This window comes from Myxocyprinus asiaticus, chromosome 15, assembly GCF_019703515.2.
Source record: "Myxocyprinus asiaticus isolate MX2 ecotype Aquarium Trade chromosome 15, UBuf_Myxa_2, whole genome shotgun sequence".
NCBI lineage: Eukaryota > Metazoa > Chordata > Actinopteri > Cypriniformes > Catostomidae > Myxocyprinus > Myxocyprinus asiaticus.
The window spans coordinates 35,191,792-35,219,007 of record NC_059358.1 but is presented as its reverse complement, the minus strand read 5'-3'; the positions used below and the strand labels follow the sequence as shown (position 1 = coordinate 35,219,007).

Here is a 27,216-nt window from a genome sequence, read left to right as displayed (position 1 = left end):
CACGCACAGTGTCTGAGATGTCAAACAGTGCATATAGGCAAACTTGACTGCTACAGTACATAACCCATTTGTTCACATGTCTATATTATATACATTATTTTATTTTGTTATGACAAGAAATAATAAAAGAAAAATACTCGTCTACACTCTGCCCTCATAAAGTTTTATGATACACTCGAGTCTTATTTTGTGTGCACATATTTTAACTTAATGTGGAGGACATAATTATTTAGTTAAATTACATGTGCAGAATTAGCAAAATGCAGTGGAATAAATGGCAAGAGTAAGCCTCTGTGTAATCCTGCTTTTGAAGGAATATTCGAGACTGCGGCCATCCGATTTGAACTAGAAATCACCATTTTCATTCATAAAGTTTACACTGTAGTACCCTAATATTGGCTTTACAGACTCATCATTGCTTTGCAATTTTGGATATGTTTATTTAAAATATTGCTTTATACTTGTGCTTGGTGGATGTCTTCCGAATATTTTTCTATTATTTGGATTAATTCGTTTTTTGTTTTGAATTCATTATCTGTGCCTTTCTGAATAAGGTATTTGGCTTTGGGCACATACCTATTAGCTATAATGTACATGTGCACACAGCTAGAAAAGTTTGTGTTGTTTGTGCTGTCTTTCTTTAAAATAAGTGCCACTTTGTTTGAAATTTAATCTTGTGCAATGACATTCAGGCATGCCTAAGCAGACTGATCTCTCTGTGAATTTGGCGACAGAAGTTTGAAAGTTCTTCTGCTGAAATCGGTCTGTGATTACCAAAATCCGAACCACTGCCCCCAGTGGCCGAAGCGGAATGTGATGTGATTCTTTTTGGAAGTGGCACCAAAATAGGGTGGTCAGACGTCCCGTTTTTCTCATAACAGTCCAGTATTTAAGCACTTTTCCAGTGTCCTGACTTAAAAATCGTGTTTTGTCCCGTATTTACCCTCTCCTAAAATTTCTCTATCGCCTATGCGGCTTTCTCAGTCACGTGAGTATTCTAATCAAAGGTAGCCAAGGATACAGCTTGTAAAACCAATAAAATCACACTGTGTTATAATTGGATTAAACTATCCAATCACAATCCCCTATCAATAGACGTCCAGTTAGTGAAGTGATTGAAGAGTCAGTTTGATAGGGCACACAGATGAAATTGTAGCTGGAAAAATGTCAAGGAAGCATGCATGTACATTTAATGAGAATCTTCAAAAAGAGTTTACATTTCAAAAAATGGAGTCACAGACAGAGCCTAGGAAAGTGAGGAGTGAGATTTGTGGAGCTTGCTTTTTCATCGCCCATGGAGGCCGCACTGGCATCTCGCAACATGTTCATACAAAAAAGCATGTGGATGCTGCTAAAAGTAAAGTGTGCCACACCAAGTGTTGGTGATTTTTTTTTTGTGAAGCAAAGTTCCGAATCTGACAGGGTGCATGGAAGTGAAGGAATTTTTGCTTATCATTCGGTTGTGCACGGCCAAATCTTTACACATTCATGACCTGAGAAAAGTCTTGCAGGCCAGGCTGGACGAATCATCCATACCCTCTGATATTAAAAAGCAGTTGGATGCCCTGGTTGAAGCTGGTGACATGCGAGTGGATTTTTTTTGTGCAATCAGAAACTTTTATTCAACATCGGTAGAATGTTGTAGAAAGTCAATCTGGTGCATTTTGATAATCATGTGTGATATGAAGCTTGTTTCTGGTGTCTTTTACATGTTACTTTCCCACAGCTGCCTCTGGTTTACATCCCCTGGATAGTGTTTCTCAAATGTAGACTCATACAAGTATAAAAGTCTGCCGGCCTGCTTGCCTGGTAAGAAGCAAGACATTTTGTGTTTACAGAATTTTCCGAGCTGCGGGCATTTTCTGAGGCCCCCATTGCTCTCCCAGATCCCATGCAGAAGGCACGCGAACCAGAGCACTTCCATATGCCAGCAGGCTGTTTGACGGCATGGCTCAGCAAAGCCGGGACACATAGAAACATTGACCAGTATACTGTCATTTCATGTGTCTTCTACCTTATTTAAGTTTAAAGTTTTCATTGTCATTATTTACTCACATGCCATTCCAAACCTGTTTGACTTTCTTTCTTTCTTCCATGGAACAAGAAAGTAGATATTTTGAATAATGTACTGTTTTGTCTTTTTCATGCAATTATAATCAATGGGGACAGGAGTTTTCAAGCTTCAAAAAGGATACAAAAACACCATAAAGAATCATAAAATTGGTTCTAACAACACCATATTCTAAGTTTTTTAAAGCCATATGATTGCTTTGTGTGAGACACAGATAAATGGAAGTAAGAAAGTCATACAAGTTTGTAAGAGCATTATGGTAAATCATAATAGAATTTTTTATTTATATTTTTATTTTTTTGTGAACCATCCCGTTTAGATCTATTCTATTCTAGAACCTTCCAACACATTCTTATCAGAGACACAAACCACCCTTCAGTGACAGAGAGAGAGAACAGGGAGAGAGATATGCGTAGGCTTTAATCCATTTAAAGCACTCACTGACATTAGGTTCTGGCACCCACTGAGAAGGCCTGGAACTCAAATAAGGAGATGAGCAATATGTTTAATAGTATCTTACCTCACTTTAATGTGTTGATGCATTTTTACTCTAGGGTGAGGTAAGCTTCTGGAAATAACCCAGCACTGGGAAGGGCACTCTAGATTCATCAAACCCACACAAGACAACACAGCCTGAGATAGGCTGGTGTGGTTTTTGCAGAAGTTGCCAACTGGTCAGAGATGGTTAATGTGTTATTTTCTGTCATAGCAGGAGGTAATATTTGGGTTACGGTTGATGTTATGAGGTCAGAAACTCTGCAACAGATATGTTGCTTTGCTGCTTTGTTATTTTGTTGATGCATAGGCACTGGATTCAGTACTGATATTTACATCCACCTTGGGTGATCCAATTCCAAATAGTAATCTGAGACTGATTGCCGATGACACCTGCTATGAATAAGAGACCACTCTTGATTGTTATTTGTTAAGGGGAAAGTCTCTATTTCAGCTCTAAATACAGAATCTAATACATCAGTTTTTCACTGCATTTTTAAAGGTATGTAATATAACACAGCTGGTGCTATAGTGATATTACTTTACCATGGCACCAGCTGGGTTTCATCCTCTTTAGAACAACATGTGAAAGATCAGAATCAAAATGTTCTTGGGGGTATCACAAGAGGTTTCATTAAAATAAAGGTAGAAATGTAAGAAAGCACAACCTGAAATGTTTTCCATAAACAACTCTCTTAGTTTGCATCACTTCCATGACTGCCTGAAAGATGATGGAGAAACTGTATTTCCTGCTGTTCTATCAAACTAGTGGTAGAACAGTAAAACACATAATATTGTGTGCAGAATGACCTCTGGTCCATGGTACCATGGTACTGTATGACTATCATATTCATATACACATGATCACATAGCAAATCGACATGTTGCTTCCAAAAGTTTACATTTACCCTGATATCAACCTCATTCATCTGAATTACTTACAAGGCGCCATGCCCCGTTAAACATTATTGCATCAATTCAAAGTAAATACATTTTCCTCTAGCATTACAGATAGCTTCTTGAGTGAGCAAACGCTGTGACACAGGTTCAGAAAGTAATCAAGTTCACATAAACATGATGAGCTTGATTCAAAAGTTTCATTTTTGTGCTAAAAGGAAACTTTGACTCCACTGACGGTTAGGTTTAGGGTTGGGGTTTGCATTAGGGGAATAGAGTTCATACAATATGCATTCTTGTTGACTATTACATAATTTAAAACTAAAAATACAACAAGCTTTTGGCACCCCTCTGTGGACATTTCACACAAACTGAAGCTCACGTGTCCATATATGTTCAACAACACTTCTAGCTTCGGCCACTGAAGGGGTTGTGATTCGAATGTCGGTAAACAGACCGATTTCAGCAGCAGAACTTTCAACCTACTGTTGCAGAATTCTCAATGTGATCAGTCTGTCATATACCATAGTATTTATATTCATTGAGCTCTAAAGAGCTTTATAGAAAACCAAAGTATTACCATGGTACCATTCCAGGTAAATATGCATCTCAGGTGTTCCAGTTATATTCCTGCTTAATTACAGCACATAACAGTAGACAACTGTAACACATTAGTGTGTTGCACATAGTTGGGTTCTATCATCTTCACCTTGCCCGTCCCATGTGGCATGATACACTACGTGTTGATTTAAGCCGCTGGCGTGTGTACGTGTCATATCGCAAATCCAGGTAAGCTACTGTGTATAAAATCTGCCGAGTGGATTTGGTTCTCTCTGCTGGGTCTGATACCAGTCACAACAGAGCTCTTGACAAATGCTGGCTTGGAGACATGCCAGGCTGTGGTTTAGTCTAAGGCCTCTACAGAGTCAAAGAGCCATTTTTATCCTTTACCCTACTGAGCAAGTCACAACTTGCCTGGATTACCGGCTGCTGAGTACAACCGTGACCGAGAGCAGTGATTTAACCAGCTCAATCTGAAAAAATGCCAATTAAAACAAGCCGTGGTCAACACGCTGCCAGCCAAGATATTTGCTAATGCTGTCCTGCTGAGGTGCACTGCCATAAACCCATGTCCTAAAGGTCCGCTGACCCCAGTGAACCTTTTAACACCCCAGCCTGATTCCCTGACCCAGAGATCGCAGTTGGAAATATCATTTGTGTATCTTAAAGGGATAGTTCACCCAAAAATGAAAATTCTCTCATCATTTACTCTCCATCATGCCATCCCAGATGTGTATGACTTTCTTTCTTCAGCAGAAGACAAAGAAAGATTAGTAGAATATCTCAGCTTTGTAGGTCCATACAATGTAAGTGAATGGTGATCAGCATTTTAAAGCTTCAAAAAGCACAGACAGTCATAGTAAAAGTAATCCATTCGACTCCAGTGGTTAAATTAATGTCGTCTAAAGTAATATGATTGCTTTGGGTGAGAAACAGATCAATATTTAAGTCCTTTTCACTGTAATTGTTTACTTCCGGTCACTCTTTTAATGCACGTCCATGAGGGGAATGTTCACATTGCCTCTCGCGTGACATAAGCGCCGGTATGTTCAAATGAACGCAAAACCAATAAAGCTTGTAAACAAATCAAGCTGCACTTCCGGTTGTATCGCGTCTGTTCTCGCGTAAACATGCCAACGTACTTACGTCACGCGATTCCACTCATTGACGTGCTTTGGAGAGTGACCGGAAGTAAACAGTTATGGTAAAAACTGTTAATCTAGTAAAATAATTTTTTAAATATTGATCTATTTATCAAATAAAGTGAACGTATTGCTTTAAACGACATTAATTTAACCACAGGAGTTGTTCGGATTACTTTCACTACGATTGTCTGTGTTTTTTGGAGCTTTATATTGCTGATCACCATCCCCTTGCATTGTATGGTCCTACAGAGTTGAGATATTCTTCTAATCTTTGTTTGTCTTCTGCTGAAGAGAGAAAGTCATACACATCTGGGATGGCATGAGGGTGAGTAAATGATGTGAGAATTCATTTTTGGGTGAGCAGTCTCTTAAAATTGATGTTTAAAAGATCATTCCGTATCACAAACTGAATCTAAAACTATATCTTGAACTTAAAGGGGAAGTGTGTAATTCATGCGCTACTAGCATCGCCAAAGGAATGGAAAAAACACTTACTGTCTTGACAACCAGAAAGTTTCCAAATACTTTTTGTTCTAATTTTGTTCAGTTTTATAATTATTACTATTTTAGTAGTACTGTTTTACTATTTTATAATTTAAAACCTAATAAACTTTTTTTTGTGCTTTCTTTGATATTTTGTTAACTACTGCAATTACATTTATCAGTTTTTAAGTGTAACTTAAGTTCCTAAGTGCATTTTACAGTTGGGCCACTCTACAGATGGCTTACTTATAATTGTCTCTGTGTATTAAGCTGGGATAAGAGAAAGTATTTTAACAGAAAAAAGAAATATTAAATATGCTAGAGAAATATGCTTCCATATGTGTTAACAAGCACATATTAAATCACTCTATACTGACTGAAAGCTCCACACTTGTGCAGCATGTGGTTTTAGAAATAATATCTGCAATGTGGCTCTTAGCCCTTGGCCATCTTCTTTGTTGCTTTTAACCATTCACGTTCACCAGGATGTCGTGACTCTGCCCTGAACTGCTTTGTCAGCATTCTGAAGACTTATTGCTGAGGAGCTCAGCACAGAGCAGCTGGATTCATGTAGGTCACACAGACGGCACGTAGCCATTAGGCTCTCATCTGTAGCCCAGGAATGCCTGTCTTTCAAAGGAAGAAACTAGGACATAAGAAAAGAGAAAGCAGAAAATGCCAAAAAGTGCTAACTCCTTTTTTGTTAGCATGCAAGCATTTTAAATAGGAAACGCAAACTGACAACAAACTGTGTCTGTGTTTGTGGCTGTAATTTTGTCCAGAAAGAACAAGCGATAGGGAAGGGGAGAAAGCAAATAAACATAGGAGTTGGCAATCGCCCAGACGAGCCTCATTACGAAGACCCAGCGAGGCAGAGTGGACTGTACTGTACAGAAATCAATGTCTTAAATGTGAAAGCACTTTCACCTTTGGCCTCATTCTTCTGCTGGCTCAGTCTGAGAACCTCATTTCAGTCAGTTCCAGTCACACCATTCAAAATCTACATGCTTCGGTTACTGATGGTTTAGAGCAGTGCTCTGTGATTTTGAGCTGGGCTCTTCTGTGTGGTTCTGTTCTTTTATAGACAAGAGGTTAACAGTTTAAATCTTGGAGAAAATGTTGGAGGAATCTCAGTGAGCCCAGATGATATCCATGCTCAATACTTGGCCAGCACATGTTTCAGTTTTTATTAGGATTAAGCAGTGTGTCTAAAGTAGGTTGTCAAAAAATATACAGTATATATCGAATATGTAGTTACTACAGGATATGCAGATTGATGAATCAAATACATTTCAAATGATTGCATATAACTACTGTATATTTGCTGAGAAACCACCCACATGAAGAATATTACAAAACACACATGTAAACATGCAGAAGGACTTTGTTGGGCATTGTGTTGCTGTTTTTTCATCACCTCACACCATGAGTGCTGTGTTTTTGAGATGTGTCAAATTAAAAGTAGTTCAACTAAAAAAACACATCTCGAGAGTCCTGACTTCTATATTGTTGCGCTTTGTCTCACTGTTTTTGAATACAAGAATGTGACTAGTGTGAATGGCTCCAGCTCTTGGTCAAAGTTCTCATAGTTTGGTGAGGCATGTCGCTTGTAGTTGCACCTGCAGACATGCATGATTACATTTGTTGAATTTTGTGGAATTAAGAGCCTTAATCTAAAGTTAATGGATTTGCTTTGCCAATTTATAATTTCTCATCATCAGACATGATTTTTGACAAGTTGTAAAATATATTACTGTGGCATACAAGCCTTCGGTAGGGAAAGGAGGAAACAGGAAACGGATTAACAATCAACAAGACTTTAATTACAACATAAAACACTGAACTGAAACATAACACACACAGAGTGGCCATGTGCATCTCTCTCTCTCTGGCGTCCCCGACTCTTCCTTTATCTCTCTTCCGCTGATTGGGCAACTCAGGCCACGCCCTCCTCCTCGTCACAATTACCGTTTGAACCACTGTGATTGATGTGGTGCCTGAGCAAGACAAGCCAGTCATTTCAAATGTTTCATAGCTTTGTCCCACATCACAGTCTTTTCAAAAAAAGAACAACCAAATAATCCCACTGCCTGTCCTTTAAACCATTGCTCAAATCTCATTTAAAACATTTGCTAAACAAATCTTTAAACTATTTCATAAGCCAATTTTAAACAAGATTTCCGTGAATGCATCTTCTGTTAACGTGCACCCCCACTGTTTGAACATAAACTCAAGAAATGATATACCCAAACTTAAATAGTTGTAGTTAATGAACCCTTAACACTTACAATTATTCGTTTATTTGAATGCAGCGAAAGCAATTCATTCTAAGGACCCTTTAAAATACAGGCAAATGTACACTTGGGAGTTTGTTTCTGTCCAAAAAGTCTAAATTAATAAATGAACAAAAAAAAGAAAAGAAAAAAAAAGTTAGAAAATGTCAAATTTCAAAGACATTGTCAGGACTTCATTCTCTTCTACGTCCAAATATGTGTTTTCAAATGTTTACTGTGAACACCTCCCACTTTCTTGCTGGATAAGCTCATCTCTTTATGACACTATCAGCAATGCTTTTTATGTAGAGGTCAAAGTGGCATTTGAGTAGTTAAGCTGCGTTCACACTGCCAGCGACATCGCGCGAGACAGCAACACGATCCTATTCATTTTCAATGAGAGCACAGCGACTTCCGGCGACACAAGCTGCCGCGGCCGTTGGCGACAGAGATCGCCGTGGAGAGCGACAAGACAAGTTGAGAAAATGTAAACTTTATGCAAATGATGAGCAACATTCACGAGCGACTGCCAATGAGAGTGAAGACAGCAGAGCTCACGTCATCTGTCTCCTGGCAGACTGGGGATGAGTGCATGCAAGACAGAGGAGAAATTTCAGCGTAGTGAGGGATTTTTACTGTTCTTTATAATTTGTCTGTAACCACATGCATGGATATAATAAAACGATGCGTGGAAAAGCCTGCATTCCGAGTGAGTTTGATTCATTCATTCATGATAGATTGATTGTCTTATTAATGATTTAATACACTGAACACTGCTGCACATTTTATAAAACACTCGACACTGCAGAATGTACAATATTAGAGACAAGAGAACTGATTCCTTGTCAAACTGTAATGATATCTTAATTTAACCGGTATTAGGTCTCATCCGTGATCAAATCTTTAAATGTTATTGCCAGACGTGCAGTCCTCCAATAACGTTACAGCGACAAACAGTAGGAACGCCCACTAGTGACACAGATCACAGAGTCTAGCGACACCAAGCCACAAAGTCACTGGCAGTGTGAACGCAGCTTTATGTGGAAGCTCAACTGGTGTTTCTCAACTGGTGGGTCATGACTAAAAAGGAGACGCAGGTCTGTTCTGTAAGTGTCACAGACAGCCGGGAATAAAACAATGCTAAATGTGAATAACAAAATGCAAAGAACAATATAATCATGTCTATTGTAATATTTGCGGCAAATTCATCTTTAACTTGGGAATATGGCTAATGCATTTTTTATCTTCTCAAGAATGGATCATACATATCTAAATTCCTTTAACTGTAGGATGTAAAATCATCTGTGCCATGTTCCATGATGTACTAAGTGAATGGCTTGTAGTTAAGCTGGTTACGAAGAGGAGGAGTTAGAGTCTGGGTGGCATGAATGGGAAGAGTTAGTACAGTGCTGCTTGTCCTCAAATGTTTGTTAAATGAAAAATTAATGATGTCATCGCTTTGTGGGCTGTGTTTTCGTCCCCAAACAGACAATGATCTGCTGTTGGACTGAATGAGCATTCCTGCCACCCAAGGACACGGTTAAACTCCCTGCTCCTATTGGGGAAATATTTGGCTCTTCTTTGGTTTGATCTCAGTTGGACGCCACAGACCAAAGGGGCTGTCCATTCAAAAGTTGATTGTTAGTGTCTATGTGTGTGGCTTAGAGCGAGATGAGGGGCCAGAGGATCGGACAGCAGGAATCCATGCACACTGACAGTGTCGATGTGATCTATACTGTATATATAACCTCTCTGTTCCTCTGTTAGCTGGCCCAGATGAAAAAAGAAAGCTTTAGCCAAAGAAATACATCAACTGGGTCATTTAAGATTTAGTGTCTGGGAAATTATGGGTCTGTCTTGCTATGTGGTGTTCTCCAAATTAAAATCCATAAATTCAGAATCTCTGGCTTTCTTTTAATTTTAACTATTTTTTTTTTATTATTTTTTTTTTTTTATAGTACTTTAGAATATCTTTTATATTTTAAGTCATCAAAAAATACTATATTATACTTCATCAGTAGTTCAGTAGTTGATTCATATATGGATTAGATTGGATATACGTATTAAAATAATATATTTAAAATAATATATGATTCTGTTCACGAACAAATGAAGTGAAATGAAAGTTTTAAGACATATTAATTATTTTAAAGTGCATTAATTAATGATATGTCAAGCATATAAACCTGTTTAAGATTTTTAAACTTTTACAAGTAATTTTATTAATTTAATAAATCAAAACCAGGCCCTTACTCACAAAGTTTTGGTTCATTCACAAAAATCTACACATGTCCCAGCCCTTGCATATTCATTTATTAAATTATTTTGCTAATTAGATTTGTATTTTTTTTATTTTTTTTATTTAAATGCAGCAGAGTTCTTCTGGTCCTCGTTGTAACATTTAATTGTATGTATTTTATATTATAATACTTATCAATATTAATGTAATTAATTTTTAAATCTTTCTTTCAAGTTTTCTTTCTTTCTTTCCTTCTTTCTTTCTCCCATCCTCTGTGTGGGGGTGTTTTGATAATGATGATGAGTTGTTTCTGTGGTTCATGGAAACCTCAGTGTGGTGAAGACTGCAGTCAGAGCTGTGATGCAAACTCAGCACTTTGTTGGCCCACCAGAGACTGCACATGAACCAAAAAGCAACGCTGGGTTATTTTAGCTGAAGGTTAATCATATGGTCACAGTTACATTTCTGAAGTTCTGACATCTGATAGGAGTGTCCAAGTCACGAATGCTTTGTCACAATAGACAGAAGACATCATTATAATCACTTTAACATTTGTCAGTATTACCCAAAAGCGAAGGCTGATGGTGACACTTCTTTGATAATGTAGTTGCACATTTATTGAAGGTAAAAAGTGTTTGTCCAAAATGCTAATTGTCTAAATTTTATCAGTTCAGTTGAGTCTCAATCTTATGTTGCTCCAAACTCATATAGCTTTTTTTCCCATGGACCACAAGGGAGTTAAAAATTTAAAAAATGAGTTCAAAAAGCTGATATTTTACATACAACAAAATGCAATTTGAAAATTTGCTTGTATTTTTTTATTGTTATTATTTATTTATTTTTTATTCTATGTATATGTGTAAGGTCGGGATTTGAACTTGGGCCCCTTTACACATTTAACGAAAACTACTCCATCAGACTGACACTAACATGTCTTGCTATAAAGTTACTAATTCAAGTTTTTTTTCCCCCTTTAGTCATGTCTTATCACACCTAGACTGCCCTGCAAAAGAAAATTTTGTCAAAACTGCAAACTCTGTCCTATGACAGATGGGTTGGCTCCACTGCTCAGATTCAGATAGAATGAAGTGAGACTATTTTATAATCAACAAGATCACACAGTGTAATCGGCAAAGCTTCAGAAAGTTAATGTACAATGCAAAAACCTCATACTGGAGAATTATTGACAAGCGCCATCTCCCATACATACCATGGGAACTAGAAAGTAATCCACCATTGGCTAGACAATCAAGAAACTTTGCAGCCATTTTTCTCAGTTTCAATGTTGCCGTGGTTATGATGTTAGGGTACCAAGTGAGTCAGAACTGCCATTCCACGCATGTCGCCCCTGGATTCTTGGCAAATTGCTGAATAGATTTCTCATGTGTTCCTTTTATTAGTCTATTATAATTTTATGCCTTATACATGGTTCTTTTTACAGTGGTCATTTTAAACGGAGTTGATGCTGCATCTTAGTTAGACCCAATTTGACAATAATTAGATGCTCAACTCATGCTCAACTCATGAATCAGCAGAGTTTGCCAGGCAGGCAGGATTGATTAAGGGGCAAGCTAGCATTCCATGGTCGCCTGGCAGTGTCGTATAGAAAATGAAACATGGTTTTCTTGAACTCTCTGTTCCTGCTCTGGTTTTGCCTCTCTGTCTCATTAGAGGATAAGTCAGGCCTCGGCCCGGGCCACACAACAGCTCAGAGGAGGAGGAGTCCAGTCATTAAAAAGGCACTTGTAAACCTGAGGGGAGGAGGGAGGGGGGACCTGTCATGCTCATCAATGGGTGACTTACAGTCGATCATTTGCTGGACCAGCAGAGAATTATAAGGTCGCAGAGGCATTTTCCGAAGCATTGTAGGTCATCCTTTTGAGCTGGATTTTTTCTCATGTGTCATCTGCACACATTTTTTATTGGATAACTTGTTAAAAGATCACTGCAAATTAGATGTTAAATAAAATATTTAATACTATTAATAATATTGATAAACGCTGGCCTAGTATGCCATTTATCCTGCAAAAATTTGATACCATGTACATTTCTTCAAATTTGTCACTTTGAATCTGTGATCATACAAAATCATAGAAAGACAGGTGAGAAATTATTAGTTGAGAAACAGATCAAATCAGTAAAAGACTTTGGGGTGGATTTACTAAACAGTTGCCCAACTTTTGCGCGTGGTATTTCAGCACAAAAACCTGCGTTCACTAACCAACCACAGTCTAGTTTAAGAAGGCGCAATCAATAAGCAGAGGTGGGTAGAGTAGCCAAAAGCTGTACTCAAGTAAAAGTACAATTACTTTAAAAAAAGTAATTACTCAAGTAGAAGAAAAAGTACTAACATAAATAATTGCTTGAGTAAGAGTAAGAAAGTATCCAGTTAAAAGAGTACTTAAGTAGTGAGTAACTCATTACTTTCACAAATGACAATGGATGTTATCTCCCCTATATTCCATTATATAATACACATTTAACATGTATTACAGAATTATTATTATTATTATTATTATTATTAATAATGGAAATTCTGTCATCATTCACCATCATGTTGTTCCTAACACGTATGACTGACTTTCTTCCATGCAACACAATAAGGAGATATTAGACAGAATGTTTGCCTGAGTCACTATTTACTTTTAGTGAATGTCTTTTTCTCCATAATTTGAAAATGAATGGTGACAGATACTGTCAGTCACTAACATTCTGTCTAACATCTTTTGGGTTCCACAGAATACAGAATGTCACACGGGTTTGGAACAACATGAGGGTTGGGAAATGATGAAAGAATATTAAATTATGGCTGAGCCATCACTTTAAAGGGATAGTTCACCCAAAAAGATGTGTATGTCTTTCTTTCTTCAGCAGAACACAAATTAAGATTTTTAGAAGAATAGGTTCAGTAGGTCAGTACAATGCAAGTGAATGGGTGCCAAAATGTTGATGCTCCAAAAAGCACATAAAGGCAGCATTAAAGTAATCCATAAGACTCCAGTAGTTAAATCCATATCTTCAGAAGTGATATGATAGGTGTGGGTGAGAAACCAATCTTTGTCATTTTTTACTAGACATTGTTCTCCCTGCCCAGTAGGGGGCGATATTCAGAGAAGAATGTGAATCACCAAAAACACAAGAAGAAGAATGTGAAACTGATATGTTTCTCTGTTTCTCATCCACACATTCTCATATCACATCGCTTCTGAAGATATAAATTTAACCACTGGAGTCTTATGGATCACTTTTATGCTGACTTATTGATTACTTTTTTTTTAGCTTTAAAATGTTGGCATTCATTCACTTGCATTGTATGGACCAAAAGAGCACAGAAATTCTTCTATAAATCTTCATTTGTGTTCAGCACATGCAAGAAAGTCATATACATCTGTGATGGCATGAGGGTGAGTAAATAATGAGAATTTAAATTTTAGGGTGAACTATCCCTTTAAGGGCTCTTGTCAGATCTGGATGAATTTGTCAATAAGAAGAGAGGTTTGGAAAACTTTCTAGTAATTATTACGGTGAAAATGTGAAAATGTCCCACAGGGACATTATATATAATGCTGAAATATAAACCAAAGCAAGATCATGCTTTATTAATGCCTACTTTCGCTATTTCATAGCTTTTGAAGTCCTGCGTGGATTCTTATTTCAGTGTAGTTACAGTTTTTCAGTGTCGAAAGAATTTGGATCATTAGTTCTGTACAGCAATACCGCCACTCTCTAAACACAGAGTACAAATCCTGAGTGGGGCACCAAATTCGGTCTCGGGACACTCGCTGTGTCTGAAACCGCTCCCTATCCACTATATAATGAACTATTTCGGGTGTCCACCATTTTGTAAGAATGTCTGAATTCTGAGTGAGCCACTCGTTCCCTACTTTGGTTCACTCATTCTTCCCAAAATGCACTCTAATTTCAAGTGTACATTTGATATATATACTCAACGTTAATTGCCTATAATCCACCAAGAGGAAGATGTATGAGCTTGGAGTTTACTGCTTCCTTCACTCCTGCAGTGTTTTATTTCATGCCGAATGTATTAAATTACTTTTTGACAAATCATTACTTGATTAAAATGACAATAACATATAGAGAGGCAAAACATACAGATACATTTTAAAATGTACTCTTTATTTTATTTATACAGAATTTTGCCATTAAGATGAAGAATTCTTTATTTACTAAATAATTCACTGAGGTGATATTATTTTAACTCAGGAGACTGCACACAGTGGAAATGATAATTCTGTGGATGATTTAAATATTCAGTTATAACATGTAGGTTATGATAACTTTGGTGCTGTTTATGGTCAGATGAGGGTGCTATGCGCCCAGAAACGCTACCCAGCTTGTATTTGAGTTTTAAGATTCTAAAGCATAACAAATAAATACAATAATGTACATTTGATAAAATGTGTTTACTCTTTATATTAACATATATATTAAAAATGACAAACAGAATGAAGATTTATTGTATTAATATATTATTTAATAAGAATAACAAGTAAGGACCAAGAATTTTAAAAGTTCAAGTGTGACATTGTTTCTGTGACAACCCCAGAGCTCCGACACAGCATACCTCAGCGTCCGAATTCACTCACTCATTTCGTTCACTCACTGCTGAGATATGGTGCACTCACTGTCATTCACTATTTAGGAAATAGTAAATGAGTGAATGATTTCGGACACAGCCACTCTCATCGCCATACGATTGCTGGCGGTAAACTGAATTTTATTTGAAAGAGGTGTTTGTGCACATTTTCTATCGATCATATCAGCAGTAATTCATCAAATAATCATCAAATGATGGAGAAGAGCATTATAACCTGGCAAATATCCAGATGCACAGTGCAGTCAAGCGCACATTCGGCACATTTAAGAGATGATTCAGGTGTCTGGATCACAGAAGTTAGTGATGCTGTTCAGTCCTGACAAAGTGTGTCAGATCACTGTGGTCTGCTGCATCCTCCGCTATATAGCGCACAGAATCGTCCCGCAAGATCGCAATTGCTTGTGCAAATTGTGTTCTGCAGAGATTTTGTGTGCGTGTTCGCGCTTTTGCCTGATCTGCATAATTCCTAATTCATAATAGTGAATCGGGCATTAAACCAGCGCAGACAGCATGTACAATTAACTGCCGCTTTTATCGGGTGCAATTCTTTCTTAGTGAGTTTAACCCTGTATATTTATATTAAATTTCTCTATAATGGTTTTAGACGGGCTATCCCCCATTTTTATAAAAAAAATGTAATCTCTTCTTCAAACAGAAAATAATTTGATTTCAGATTAAATCCTTTGGGACTTAAAATTACTGTAAGATTTCCAATTTGAATTCTTGTTTTTCTGATTGCTTTAATGTAAACTTTAAAAAGCAAAACTCAATACTAATACTGATAATGTTTGGAATGCAGTAATTTACTACTTACTGAATACTTTAAAACAAAAATACTTTTTTTAAATACTATATCAAGTGAAACAATAGCCATTATATCACTATAAGCGTCTCAACAGTTGATTTCAGTGTGGGATACAGCGTTCCTCACAGTGTTAGCTGTGAGTAACTGTCTTTCAGAGGTTTTTGTGCTTTCTCGCACTGAGAACTTTAAGTCATGTCAAGTTCACTCGTAGGTGCAAAAGACTTTTAGCCCTTTGGACTTTAGAAAATTCAGCTTCCTTAAACACACTTTTCACTCTCTCACTTGTCTGCTAGCAATGTCCAACAGGGAAAATTACAGCTTGATTGGACACACAATAAAATATCCTCTTCACAAGTGATATTTTCTTAGATTTTTCTTTTTTTATTCACACATTTTTTATCTCAAGCAAGTTCTTCACTGGAACTGTTTTCTCCTGGGTAACCTAGTACACTAAATTCAGAAAGAAAAAAATATTAGTGGCAAAATTTTGGGTGTGGTGGAAATGAAGCCACAACTGTGGGACAAACACAATTTGTATAAAAAATTTATTGTTTTATGTTTTTTTTTTGTTTTTTTGTTTTTTCAGTCTTTCTTCAGATTAGTATTGTTTTAAATATTTCATAATAAATATTTTTATGATTCATTTTTATATTTTCGGGTTGAAAGTCTGGCACTGGTACAAGGGTGAAACTATAAGATCTTTACATAAAAGGCAGTTGAGTAGCAGAATAAAGGCATTGGAAGTTTTCAAGACAAGAAAGAAATCTGTTTTATGACCAACTGAAAAAGAGCTGACTTTTCACGCTGTGTGAATCAGAGACATGAGCACACTGGAAACAGGAAACAGGAAAGACAGGAAGTGTGGGTCTTACCCTGGAACTGAAAGTTAACACCATTCCTTTCCTCTAACAGCTTTAATTAATGACTGGAAAATTAGATGCTGTAATACGTCTTGGCTTAGGTAGCGCCCATTCTTTCGCAATGTAGTTGAACCACTTACAGTATTCGACTTATGAAATAACAACCTAAAGACATTCATTCTCACTGTGTGCTTTTTCAACACTGTCGGGAAAAAAAGTTCCTGTGTGACAATATAATTGTCTTATGTAACTGACTCTGTGTATTTTGGGAGGGTGTTGGACTGTTGCAGTCATTTGTACTCATAGCAGTCTGATTGCTTTTTTCTTACCAAATACGAGATTTGGCTTTAAAGGCTCTTCGGGGTTCTGAACAAATCCAATGATTTCCAGATTTGCAATGGAAAAAGTGCCTTTGCATTTTTAGACACAAACACTTGTTGAAGCTAATGTCTGGTGGTAATGTATGTGCTTCAACACATGAAAGAAATAGTTCACCCAAAAATTAATATTATGTTCTTATTTACTCATGTTGTTCCAAAGCCATATGACATTTTAGAAAAGGAGATGTTTTGAAGAATATTCACACTGCTCGTTTCCATACAACAAAAACTTATTGTGACCAAGATCTGTCAAGCTCCAAAAAGGTAGTATGACTTATATTCCAATTTTTCTTAAAAATATGATAGATTTATGTGAGGAACAGACTGAAATGTAAGTCTTTATTCACTAAAAAAACTTGCCCTGCACCATATCTCTCAAATCTGACATCCGTTTAGCAGATTGTTTCAGGTTCAATACAAGTTAAGCTTAATCAGCAACATCTGTGGCATGATGTTGATTACCATGTTTGACTCGTCCCTCGTTAATTTAAAAAATAAGGTAATACATTGTGGTTATAGTAAGGTACTTACAATGAAATTGAATAAGGACAGTTTATAAACATTAAAATACACACTGGCTACATTCACATTGCAGTGGAATGTGGCCCAAATCTTATTTTTTCCCTCACAAGAATCAGATCTGTTAATTGGATGACAGTGTGAACTGACACAAGTGCACTGAATCTGACTTTTTCCAATTCCGATCTGGGCCACTTTCATATGAGGAAGTAAATCAGATACATATCTGATTTTTCCCCCAATGTGCCTTCAGTGTGAACAGCCATGTTTGATTTAATGTGATTTTTACATAAATTTAACTCAAGATTAATTTCTTATTTCTTATTCAGTTCTTTTTCAAAGATAGAAAATAAAATTACAGGCTTCAACAGTTAGCTTCAGTGATTCATTTGAATTACACTTAGTAAAATATGCGCATGAAAGAAACAGAGATTTATGTAACAGCTGTCTTTGCTCAAATCATATATTTCTACTGTATATTTCTCAAACTATTTCAAAAGATCTTCTTCCAAACTACAGGCAGAAATTAAAATCAACCAAGCCAGTAGTAAGGACTGTAAAGAGATGGACCAATGAAGCAGAGCGGGAACTACAAGCCTGCTTCGATGGCACGGATTGGAGTGTTTTTGAGGCTGCAGCCACAGACCTAGACGAGCTCACAGATACTGTTACATCATATATCAGTTTCTGTGAGGATATTTGCATTCCTACTAGGACTTATTTAAAGTTCAGCAACGACAAACCGTGGTTTACGTCACATGGTCTTACCAAGTTTTGTCGGAAGTATGTCATGTGGAGAAATCCCGTGGTAGGTCCTACCCGAGGGGGGAGGAGCTCTACAGACACAGTGACCAGGGGCAGAGGAACCTCTGCCCAAGGAAGACACAGTTTACCAACAGGGAAACCATTTTGTGGAAGATACATCGCACGGGGTTACCTATGGGGAACCAGTGCATGTGGAGCACCTACCCCAGTACAGGGCCTAGTTAGCACATGTACTGGGCCTGCAGTGAGTTTCTCTGCAAACCCACTTGGCACAGGGCTAAGGAGGAAAGTCATCCAGGGTCCACAACTTTGTGGACATGACTGGGAGTCAAAGCGCACGTCTTCACCTGGGGGAGGGGAAAGGCACTATGCACAAGCGGCACACCCGGCCAGCTGTCCTGGAACTTACCTGTTTGTACCTGAAAACACACGGGACGAACCTGGCTCAACCCGGAGATTATAGAATCTCGCAAAGGTGTTGGGTGTTGCCCAGCCCGCCGCTCTGCAGATGTCTGCTAAAGAGGCGCCATTGGTCAGAGCCCAGGAGGCCGCCACACTCCTAGTAGAGTGGGCTCATAGCCCCAAGGGGGGCGGCACGTCCTGGGTGTGATATGCCATAGCGATGGTGTCAATGACCCAGTGGGCGATCCTCTGTTTGGAAACAGCGCTCCCTTTCCGCTTTCCGTCAAAGCAGACAATGAGCTGCTCAGAGCATCTAGAGCTCTGCATGCGATCCCAATAGATGCGCAAAGCACGCATCAGACACAGCAACAATAAGGCTGGGTCTGCCTCCTCCCGGGGCAGCTTTGCTTGCAGGTTCACCATCTGATCCCTAAACAGGGTCTTGGGAACCTTGGGCACATAGCCCGGTCAGGGTCTCAGGATCACATGAGAGCAACCTGGACTGAACTCCAGGCATGTTTCGCTGACAGAGAACGCCTGCAGTTCCCCTACCCTCTTGATGGAGGTGAGCGCCGTCAGGAGGGCAGTCTTCAAAGAGAATACCTTTAGCTCAGCTGACTCTAGGGGCTCAAATGGAGCTCCCCGTAGGCCCCGAAGGACCATGGAGAGGTCCCACGAGGGGATGAGACACGATCTGGGGGGTTTAACCTCCTAGCACCTCTCAGGAACCTGACGATCAATTCGTGCTTCCCCAAATACTTACCGTCTACTGCATCGTGATGTGCCGATATAGCGGCTACATACACCTTCAAGGTGGAGGGGGACAGCCACCCCTCCAGCCCCTCCTGCAGGAAGGAAAGCACTGATCCAACTGTGCATCTCTGGGGGTCTTCGTGTTGGGAAGAACACCACTTAGCGAACAGATGTCACTTCAAGGCATACAGGCGCCTCATAGAGGGAGCCCTGGCCTGAGTGATCGTGTCTACCACCACCAGTGGTAGGCCACTTAGGTCTTCTGCGTCCCGTCCAAGGGCTAGACGTGGAGATTCCAGAGGTCTGGGGGGGGGGCTTTTGTGAGGAGCATGAGGTCCTCCCTGACCTTGCACAACATCTGTGCTAGTAGGCTCACTGGGCGGAACGTATACTTGTGTAACCCCAGGGGCCAGTGCATCTGTGCTGAGGGGAGCCTCGGTCAGGAAATACCAGAGTGGGCAGTGGGAGGATTCCCGGGAAGCGAACAGGTCCACCTGCACTTGACTGAATTGACTCCAGATCAGCTGGACCACCTGAGGGCAGAGTCTCCACTCTCCCTCGAGCGTGACCTGCCGCGACAGCGTGTCCGCTGTGCTGTTGAGGTTGCTCGGGATGTGAGTGGCTCGCAATGACTTGAGTCGCTGGTGACTCCAGAGGAGGAGACGGCGGGTGAGTTGCGACATGCGACGAGAGTGCTACTGTTGACGTGTTGTCCATCTGGACCAACACATGCTTGCCCTGGATCAACGGCAGAAGCCTCCGCAGGGTGAGCAATACTGCTAGCAACTTGAGGCAGTTGATGTGCCAACACAGTCGCGGGCCAGTCCAAGGACCGGCGACTGCGTGCCCATTGTACAGGGCGCCCCAGCCACACTTGGAGGCATCCATCATAACCACGGCGCGCCTGGAGACCTGCTCTAGGGGAACCCCTGCCCGTAGAAATGCCAGGTCGGTCCAAGGGCTGAACAGACGGCGGCAGACCGGCGTGACGAGCACGTGGTGTGCGCCGTGGCCCATGCCCATCTTGGGACTTGAGTCTGAAGCCAGTGCTGAAGCAGTCTCATATGCATCAAACCGAGCAGCGTGACCGTCGCTGAGGATGCCATATGCCCCAGGAGCCTCTGAAATAATTTCAGTGGGACCAATGTTTTCCGCCTGAACGCTCTCAGACAGTTCAGCACCGACTGCGTGTGCTCACTCATGAGGCGCACCATCATTGAGACTGAGTCTAACTCCATGCCGAGAAAAGAGATGATCGGCAGAGTAATTCAGCTCGCTGAACACAACCGCTCGGCTCCGAAGAGAAAATCTGAATGAGTGGTTGCGAGCCAGCTCCTTTTATACCCGTATGTCTGGGGGAGTGGCATGCAAATTCCACTTGCCAATTCCCATTGGCCTTTTTTCAAAGATCCAAGGTGTTCGGGGCTCCCAAGGACAACCCCTAGTGCCACTACATCGACACAACTTTGAGTGAGTGACAGATAGGTAACCACTCTTCTACATTACATACTGTATATGTAATGTCATTTTTCCTGCTGTCCTTTTTTTATGGAGTGTTTCGCTCATAAATACACCTAATATTACATTCATAAGCTTCAATAATAATTAAATTCCATCATACGACTGCAAAGGTCTTTATTTAAAAATACTTCATTCATCAAGACAAGTCTTTCTCCATCACTTACTCACTTGCTTATATTATTAGATAGGCAAGTGTCTTAAAAATGGCAGTGTAGCGCGGAGGAGGGCTGGGCCGGGCGGAATGACAGACGCCGGGACCCCAGTCAGCCTGATGAGGCGAGCGAGGGACAAAGGCGACCAAAGACGGCAGCTTGAGAGAGAGAGAATTATGGGCAGCTGCCCTGTATGTGTTTGTGTGTCTTTTTATTTAATTAAATATTATTTATATTGTTAAGCCGGTTCTAGCTGCCTCCTTTCCCTTGTACCCCCTTTACAGACAGCTAATTAAAATTATAATGATAATTTAATTCATTATACATATTATGTAAAAACATGCCAGGGTTTGTTATACGCACGCTCAGGGAATGTTTTACACATGCGGGTCATGCTGAGTGAGGCCTACATCAAAATTATATTTGAATAACCTTTAAAAAAAAACATAATTGAGCAGAATATCAGATTTGGGCCACATTCAGCTGTTGTATGAACGTAGCAAAAGTTTCAAAATTATAGTATTAACAGTACAAGTTAACATGATCTTGGTTTAATAAAATCGTTTCCTAACTTTATCTGTGTAAAGTTATATCGAAAATGACAAAGTGATGGCAATGTAACGCTGGTAAACCCTGTAAATGCTGTTATGCCTCTACTGTAAATCTTGTGGCTATTGCCTACTTTTGAAACAGTGTGAATTTTAACATTCATGGACTGGCCCTTCATCACTTCCTTTCTAAGTGCCTTACTGGAATTCTTACTGGCTTTTTTTTTATTTATTTTTTTTATTTTTTTATTAATATTAATATTTTTAAATTATTTTTTGTGGTAATCAACATTATGCTGCTGTTGATTGATCTTAACTTGTTTTGAACATTCCATTCCATGTAAAATAATTATTTCCCAAAATGTGCACTGTAAATACTGAAAATGTCCAGTTTTAAATGAAGGAGCTATTTCTACCTAACCTAAAAGGTCTATCTGACCCTTAACATAACTTTCAATTATCCTAATGTTATCAGGTTAATTCTGTTGTATTAAATAATATTTTTGATTTCAATAAATCCAGTTAATTTAGATGTTTAAACATTACACCTTATACAAATGACAAGTAGAAGGGTTGCTATGCTCCTGACAGCTATTCAATGGCAAAAGGCCCAAAAAAAAAAAAAAGAAGGAAAAAAAAAAACACTTGGAGAAGTCTCGCCTTTAAACTGTTTTGAAACATCTACTAACATATTATCTCCCAGACACTATGTGATAATACGGGTCAGTAGGGTAATGATGGATGCTCTGTGCGTCGCATGATAGGGCAGCAGCTTATGGCACTATGAGATGGTGTGAGCACAAGTGTGACCTAGTGTTCTCCCCACTGACTGCTCTAAATGCTAGAGTGATGAGTGAAAAAGAGGAGGAGGAGGAGAAGAGGAGGAGCAGCCAAACCAGCTGGAGCACTGGAGAGTTTGCATACCTTTTATATTACCATCCCTACTGACTCTTTCTTCTGGCCTGCTTCCAGTACTCCCTCAAGCCCTCGATCCCTGACTTCCTCTCTCTCTCTCTCTCTCTCTCTCTCTCCTCCCCACCCCCATAACTGAAATAGTATCCTTAAGGATTGAAAGGGATTGAGTCATCCTTTCTGTCCAGCTTCCTGTGGTCACAGAAAGTAAATTTTTGCAGGGCTGGCTGAGCAGATATGCGTGCATGTGTCAAAACGAAGCGATTGAGATGAAACCGTTGCTTCATTAAAGAAGAAGCGACGAGTTCCACAGAAATTAAGCTGGAATGGGTGGGGCGTAGCCTCTTTGTGTCAGTCTTCTGTTAAATTAGCTGTCTGAAAGTTTGCGTCTGACTCCTTTCTTTGTTTGCTTGTGTGTGTGTGTGTGTGTGTGTGTGTGTTTGGGTTTGTGTGTGCGGATATTCAGCAGTCACAAATGAAGCCGCTGGGGTTTGCTTTCTGCTTTTTTTTTCTTGGGTTTAGTGGAGGAATGTTGGCATGAAGTTTGGGGGGGGGGGGGGGGTCGTCTCAAGTGCTGGCATTTGTTTCATTTCAGTTGTAATGAGTCTTGCCCTGTCGTGAGAGCAGATTCTGGCTTCAAACTACCAACTTCAAAGCTGGGCTTTTGAAAGGAAGACAAACTTTCAACAAGTCCTCACTTGAAACTTGTTCTAGACTCTGGAAAATTAAGGTTGAGACAGCCGATCGCACCTATCTCCTTTTTTCCACTTCAGAGGAAAATAATGACCTGGTAAAAACGAGCCGCTCAAAAAGAAAGCGAAGCTACACAGAAGGTGGGAGGGGGAAGAAAAGTTAAGGCTATGCGTGCATATGACTGCATGTCTGTGTATGTGTGTCTGACGAGGGGTGTGTGAGTGTGTGTGCGTCTGTGTCTGTGTGGGAATGATTACATCAGCTTGAGCTAGCCCTATGATTGGTTAGGGAAGTGTGGTTTGATTCACTACCTAAAAGCCTGTGGCTGTAACCCTTTGTGAGGGGAACAGAGAGAAGTTGTCTGCCAAGCTGGAAACAGTGCCATCTGCATGCTGTGTCCTGCGCCAGAGCTAGGTAGAGATAGAAACACAGAGATTGTGTGACAGGTAGAATACGTTGAAACATTGACAGCGAGGAGCATCTGCAAAGCATCAGACCTTTTTTGGTTTTTTTCTCTCGTGGAGTTGTGGAGACATTCGGGGAGCGGGTTCGTCACTCAGTGTGTGGAGGAGGACACAGGCTGCTGGGGAAAATGCCATCGTGTTCTCCTGACTGTTGCCTGCTCAGGCCTGGGGAGGTAAAATTGCTCCATTGGGATACTTTAGAGTGGCTCTCTCTGATTTGGTGCCCATCTAGAGGACTGGTGTGACAAATAGAACCTGTAGAATGAAACAGAAATCTAAAAAAGACCACGGTGGGCACGGTTATGGCAGTTTGACTGCACTTGATGGAATTCTGGAGAGTAAATGGCGTGTACGAGATGGAAAAGGTTGAAAAGCTCAAAACGTGTGTGTTATGGGCTTAAGTGTGCTGGATGCTTAATGTACAAAAGATTAGAACTGAATGAATGCAAAATGTGATGTTTCGAATAGTGAATAGAGAATTTTCGAGAAAGGCTAGCGTGTGAGAAGGGGGGTGGGGGGGTTTCAGAAATAATATTTTTGTTTGTTTAAAAAAGCCATTATGCCTAAAAGTTGCTGTGTATTGCTATCAGACACCTGCAAGTAAAAATTAACCTGTGACTCTTGAATGTTTCTCTGTACTTGAAATTTTACGCTTTTGTTTCAGTTCATTCTTAACATCGGATTTAAGTAACATTTGTTTTTCCATTTATTTCAGATTATAAAAATATTCAGCGAGGATGGGATGGGAAAGGTGGTGGAGATCCCTGCCGACATGACGGCGCGAGACCTGTGCCAGCTCCTCGTCTATAAAAACCATTGTGTGGACGATAACAGTTGGGCGCTTGTAGAGCATCATCCAGCCTTGGGACTCGGTAAGCTAGGCTAGCTAGTGTATGTGTGGATTCAGAGAGCTGATGTAGTGTGCGTCAACCACTTTAGAAGCAATAATTATAGGGTCTTTTGTGCTGGAGCTGAAAACAGTGATGACCATGTAAGAGAAGACTCCTTGGTTCATCCTTTTATGTTTCTGGGCTGAGGGTAATTGATTAATGGTCACCAGGGGGAAATCCCGTCACACAGAGAGACATAACAGGAAGTTAGGTTCTCATGAAGTACAACTAGTGTTATGACGTTAAAGTTACACAACTTACAATGTAATACATACTGCCCAACAAAAGAAAATGTCTTCTAAGTGTTTTTCATTACTGTGGTTTGCCTTGGTTTTAGAGTGTACTCTGTTGTGACTGCAATTTTCACACTCCGTTCTCTCTGAATCTGAGCCAAACCCATTTCCACCTGGTATTAAGATGTAATTTCGGTAGTCTGATCGCAAGTGGTTAGCCATGACGGTTTCCTGTTTCCATCTGGTATTACCATGAATCTCAGATATGTGTCCTGTGACCACTTTTGTTCAGATTTTGAGGGGAGGGTCTCTGATTTCATGACGACATACATCAATCACAATGTCAGTGTGTTACTGCATGATAATAAACCACAAAAAGTAACAAAAGACAAAGCGTGATAAAGGCAGCACATTGTTTCTCCCATACGCAGATGAAATTTGATCTAAGCAACATTTCAAGCAGAATTCTCCATTATTTTAGTATTAACATGAGCTTATATATGTGTGTACTTGCCATCTGTGTCTCTACATGTTGATATCAGACACTGAAAATGTTCTTGTGCTTGTATATGTAGTCACTTTTTCAAATTTTTTGATCAGACTGTTATTTCCTTTTAAAGCCACTCGTCAAGTTTACACTCTTGCTTTAGCTCAGAGATTGACTGACAGGTGAGGGATGGTGCTTCGCTGCTGTTCGGGACACATCCAGAATGGATTGTGTTTCACACCTCAAGTGCATTTTTGATAACCTGTGTATGTGATTTCAGTGATCCGATCACTAAACAGATCCCATTTCCACCTGTATTTAGCACTGACCACTTGTGATCGGATCTTCCGAAATGTATACCAGGTGGAAACGGGGTCTAAGAGACCTGATTTTGGTCTTAACTCAGTTTTGACAGAATGTGTAGTTATTGCATTATGTTTTTGCATGGCAGTATTATGGTATTAAATTGACTTGACTTGACTTAGAGTAGTGGTTCTCAGCTGGTTTTGCTTTAGGACCCAGATTTTACTTTTGATGTCAAGTGGAAACCCAACACAGGACCAAAATTGTTTATCATACAGAACTGAATTTTTATAGTTTCATGCTCCCAGAAGCCAATAATTCATCTCAGAAAACACAGCATAATAAAAAATGTTTATTCTCATTTCAAGCAAACTAGTATTTAATTAAGTGTGGGTCGTATTTTCTTTTACCTTATGTAGTTTTGTTCATGTTTATTGAGGATGATGGCATGTCATGGAACCTGTTTATGTTAGCATTTGCCTAATTTGGCTAGCTTCTACCAAGTTACAGATAAATGTATGGCAAATTACCGTAGAGTTTAATTGAATGCAAGGCCTTTGACATCCACAACAAGAGTGTGTTTTCTCCTCCCATTTAAAAATTGCTAAGCATATTTTGCTATCTTAACTATGCACAATTATATGGTTAGTTCCATTTTTTGATTTGCATTTAGCATTATTTTGTCCCTGCTGTCCACGACCCTATTAGAACAAGCCCATACTGACCAGTTGAGAGCTCTGCTTTAAAGTGCGAAAATGTTCTTAAAACTCAAACATGTTCAGTGGGTTTTTGGATGTCGAGGGTTGTTGTCAGATCATGCATGTTGTGGGCAAATCTCTAACTAAGCACATGCTGTGTGTTCATTGGTTACCTTGAATAACCTACGGCGTGAACATGAGGTTTGCTAGCGGCACGGGGGCAGAGTAATGATGTGTCAAGCTGAAGTCAGTCCAGGACAACGAGCCATACAGGAAGTTCAGCTGTCTGAGTACGTGGTCTGGAGACGATTTCTTTTTCCATTCCCACTATTTCTTTTGTCTGGCAAATGATGATTCTTGCTTTCTTTTTATTTTCAGTGAACATCCTGCTCTCTTTTTCTGCATCATCTGCTCCCACAATTTTACTTTCAGTTTTCCAATGAGTATATGAGATAAGGGTATTTCCATCTGAGCTTGTCTTACATAAACCCAAATTCTGAAAAGTTGCTTTTGTGTTGGTATGTTTGAATGCAGAGTTGTGCATGTTCAAAATGAGGGGGCACACTTACCCTCCGATTTTTGAGCCTAGTTGAGTTTTAATGCAACTTTAAATGCAAAAACAATAAAAATGCTTTTTTGTATATTTGAACATTATTTGTATAGTTGATTCAGTTGCATTAATATTGTAGTTAAGAGAGGGGTTTTGTCTGAAATCTACTGAAATTTTGTCAAAATCACCTATTCAAATTTTGTCTTCATCTACACTCCTTCATGTAACTTCAAACTCATCAGACTGTTTTCTTTAAGAACACTAAAAGTGTTATTATCAAAAGCTGCTCTTTTCCATACAACAAAAATGCATGGTGATCATTGGCTGTCAAGTTCAGTTGCAATAGTATATAGCCTATTATATAGCGGTTTGCTTAGTTCATTAAGATGTACAATATATAGCTTATGCTAGGTTGGGATTTGAATCTGGGTCCCTTTGCATGCTAAAAACACTAACTGTACCACTAGGCTAACACATCTGACACTAACTGTCTGTAATG

At 39.5% G+C, this 27,216-nt stretch overlaps 1 protein-coding gene across 5 annotated transcripts in view; it reads left to right on the top strand.

The window, feature by feature from the left end:
* The window catches only part of LOC127452563 (growth factor receptor-bound protein 10-like), a 130,262-nt gene that overhangs the window by 85,869 nt on the left and 17,177 nt on the right, over positions 1-27,216 (top strand). For 4 of the 5 annotated variants that reach the window (XM_051718106.1, XM_051718103.1, XM_051718104.1 and 1 more), the window contains exon 6: positions 24,272-24,428. In XM_051718106.1, coding sequence (XP_051574066.1) covers positions 24,272-24,428 — 157 coding nt within the window. Of the gene's footprint in view, positions 1-23,021; positions 23,730-24,271; positions 24,429-27,216 lie in introns of those variants that run through there. The other variant, XM_051718107.1, reaches the window with a different exon arrangement.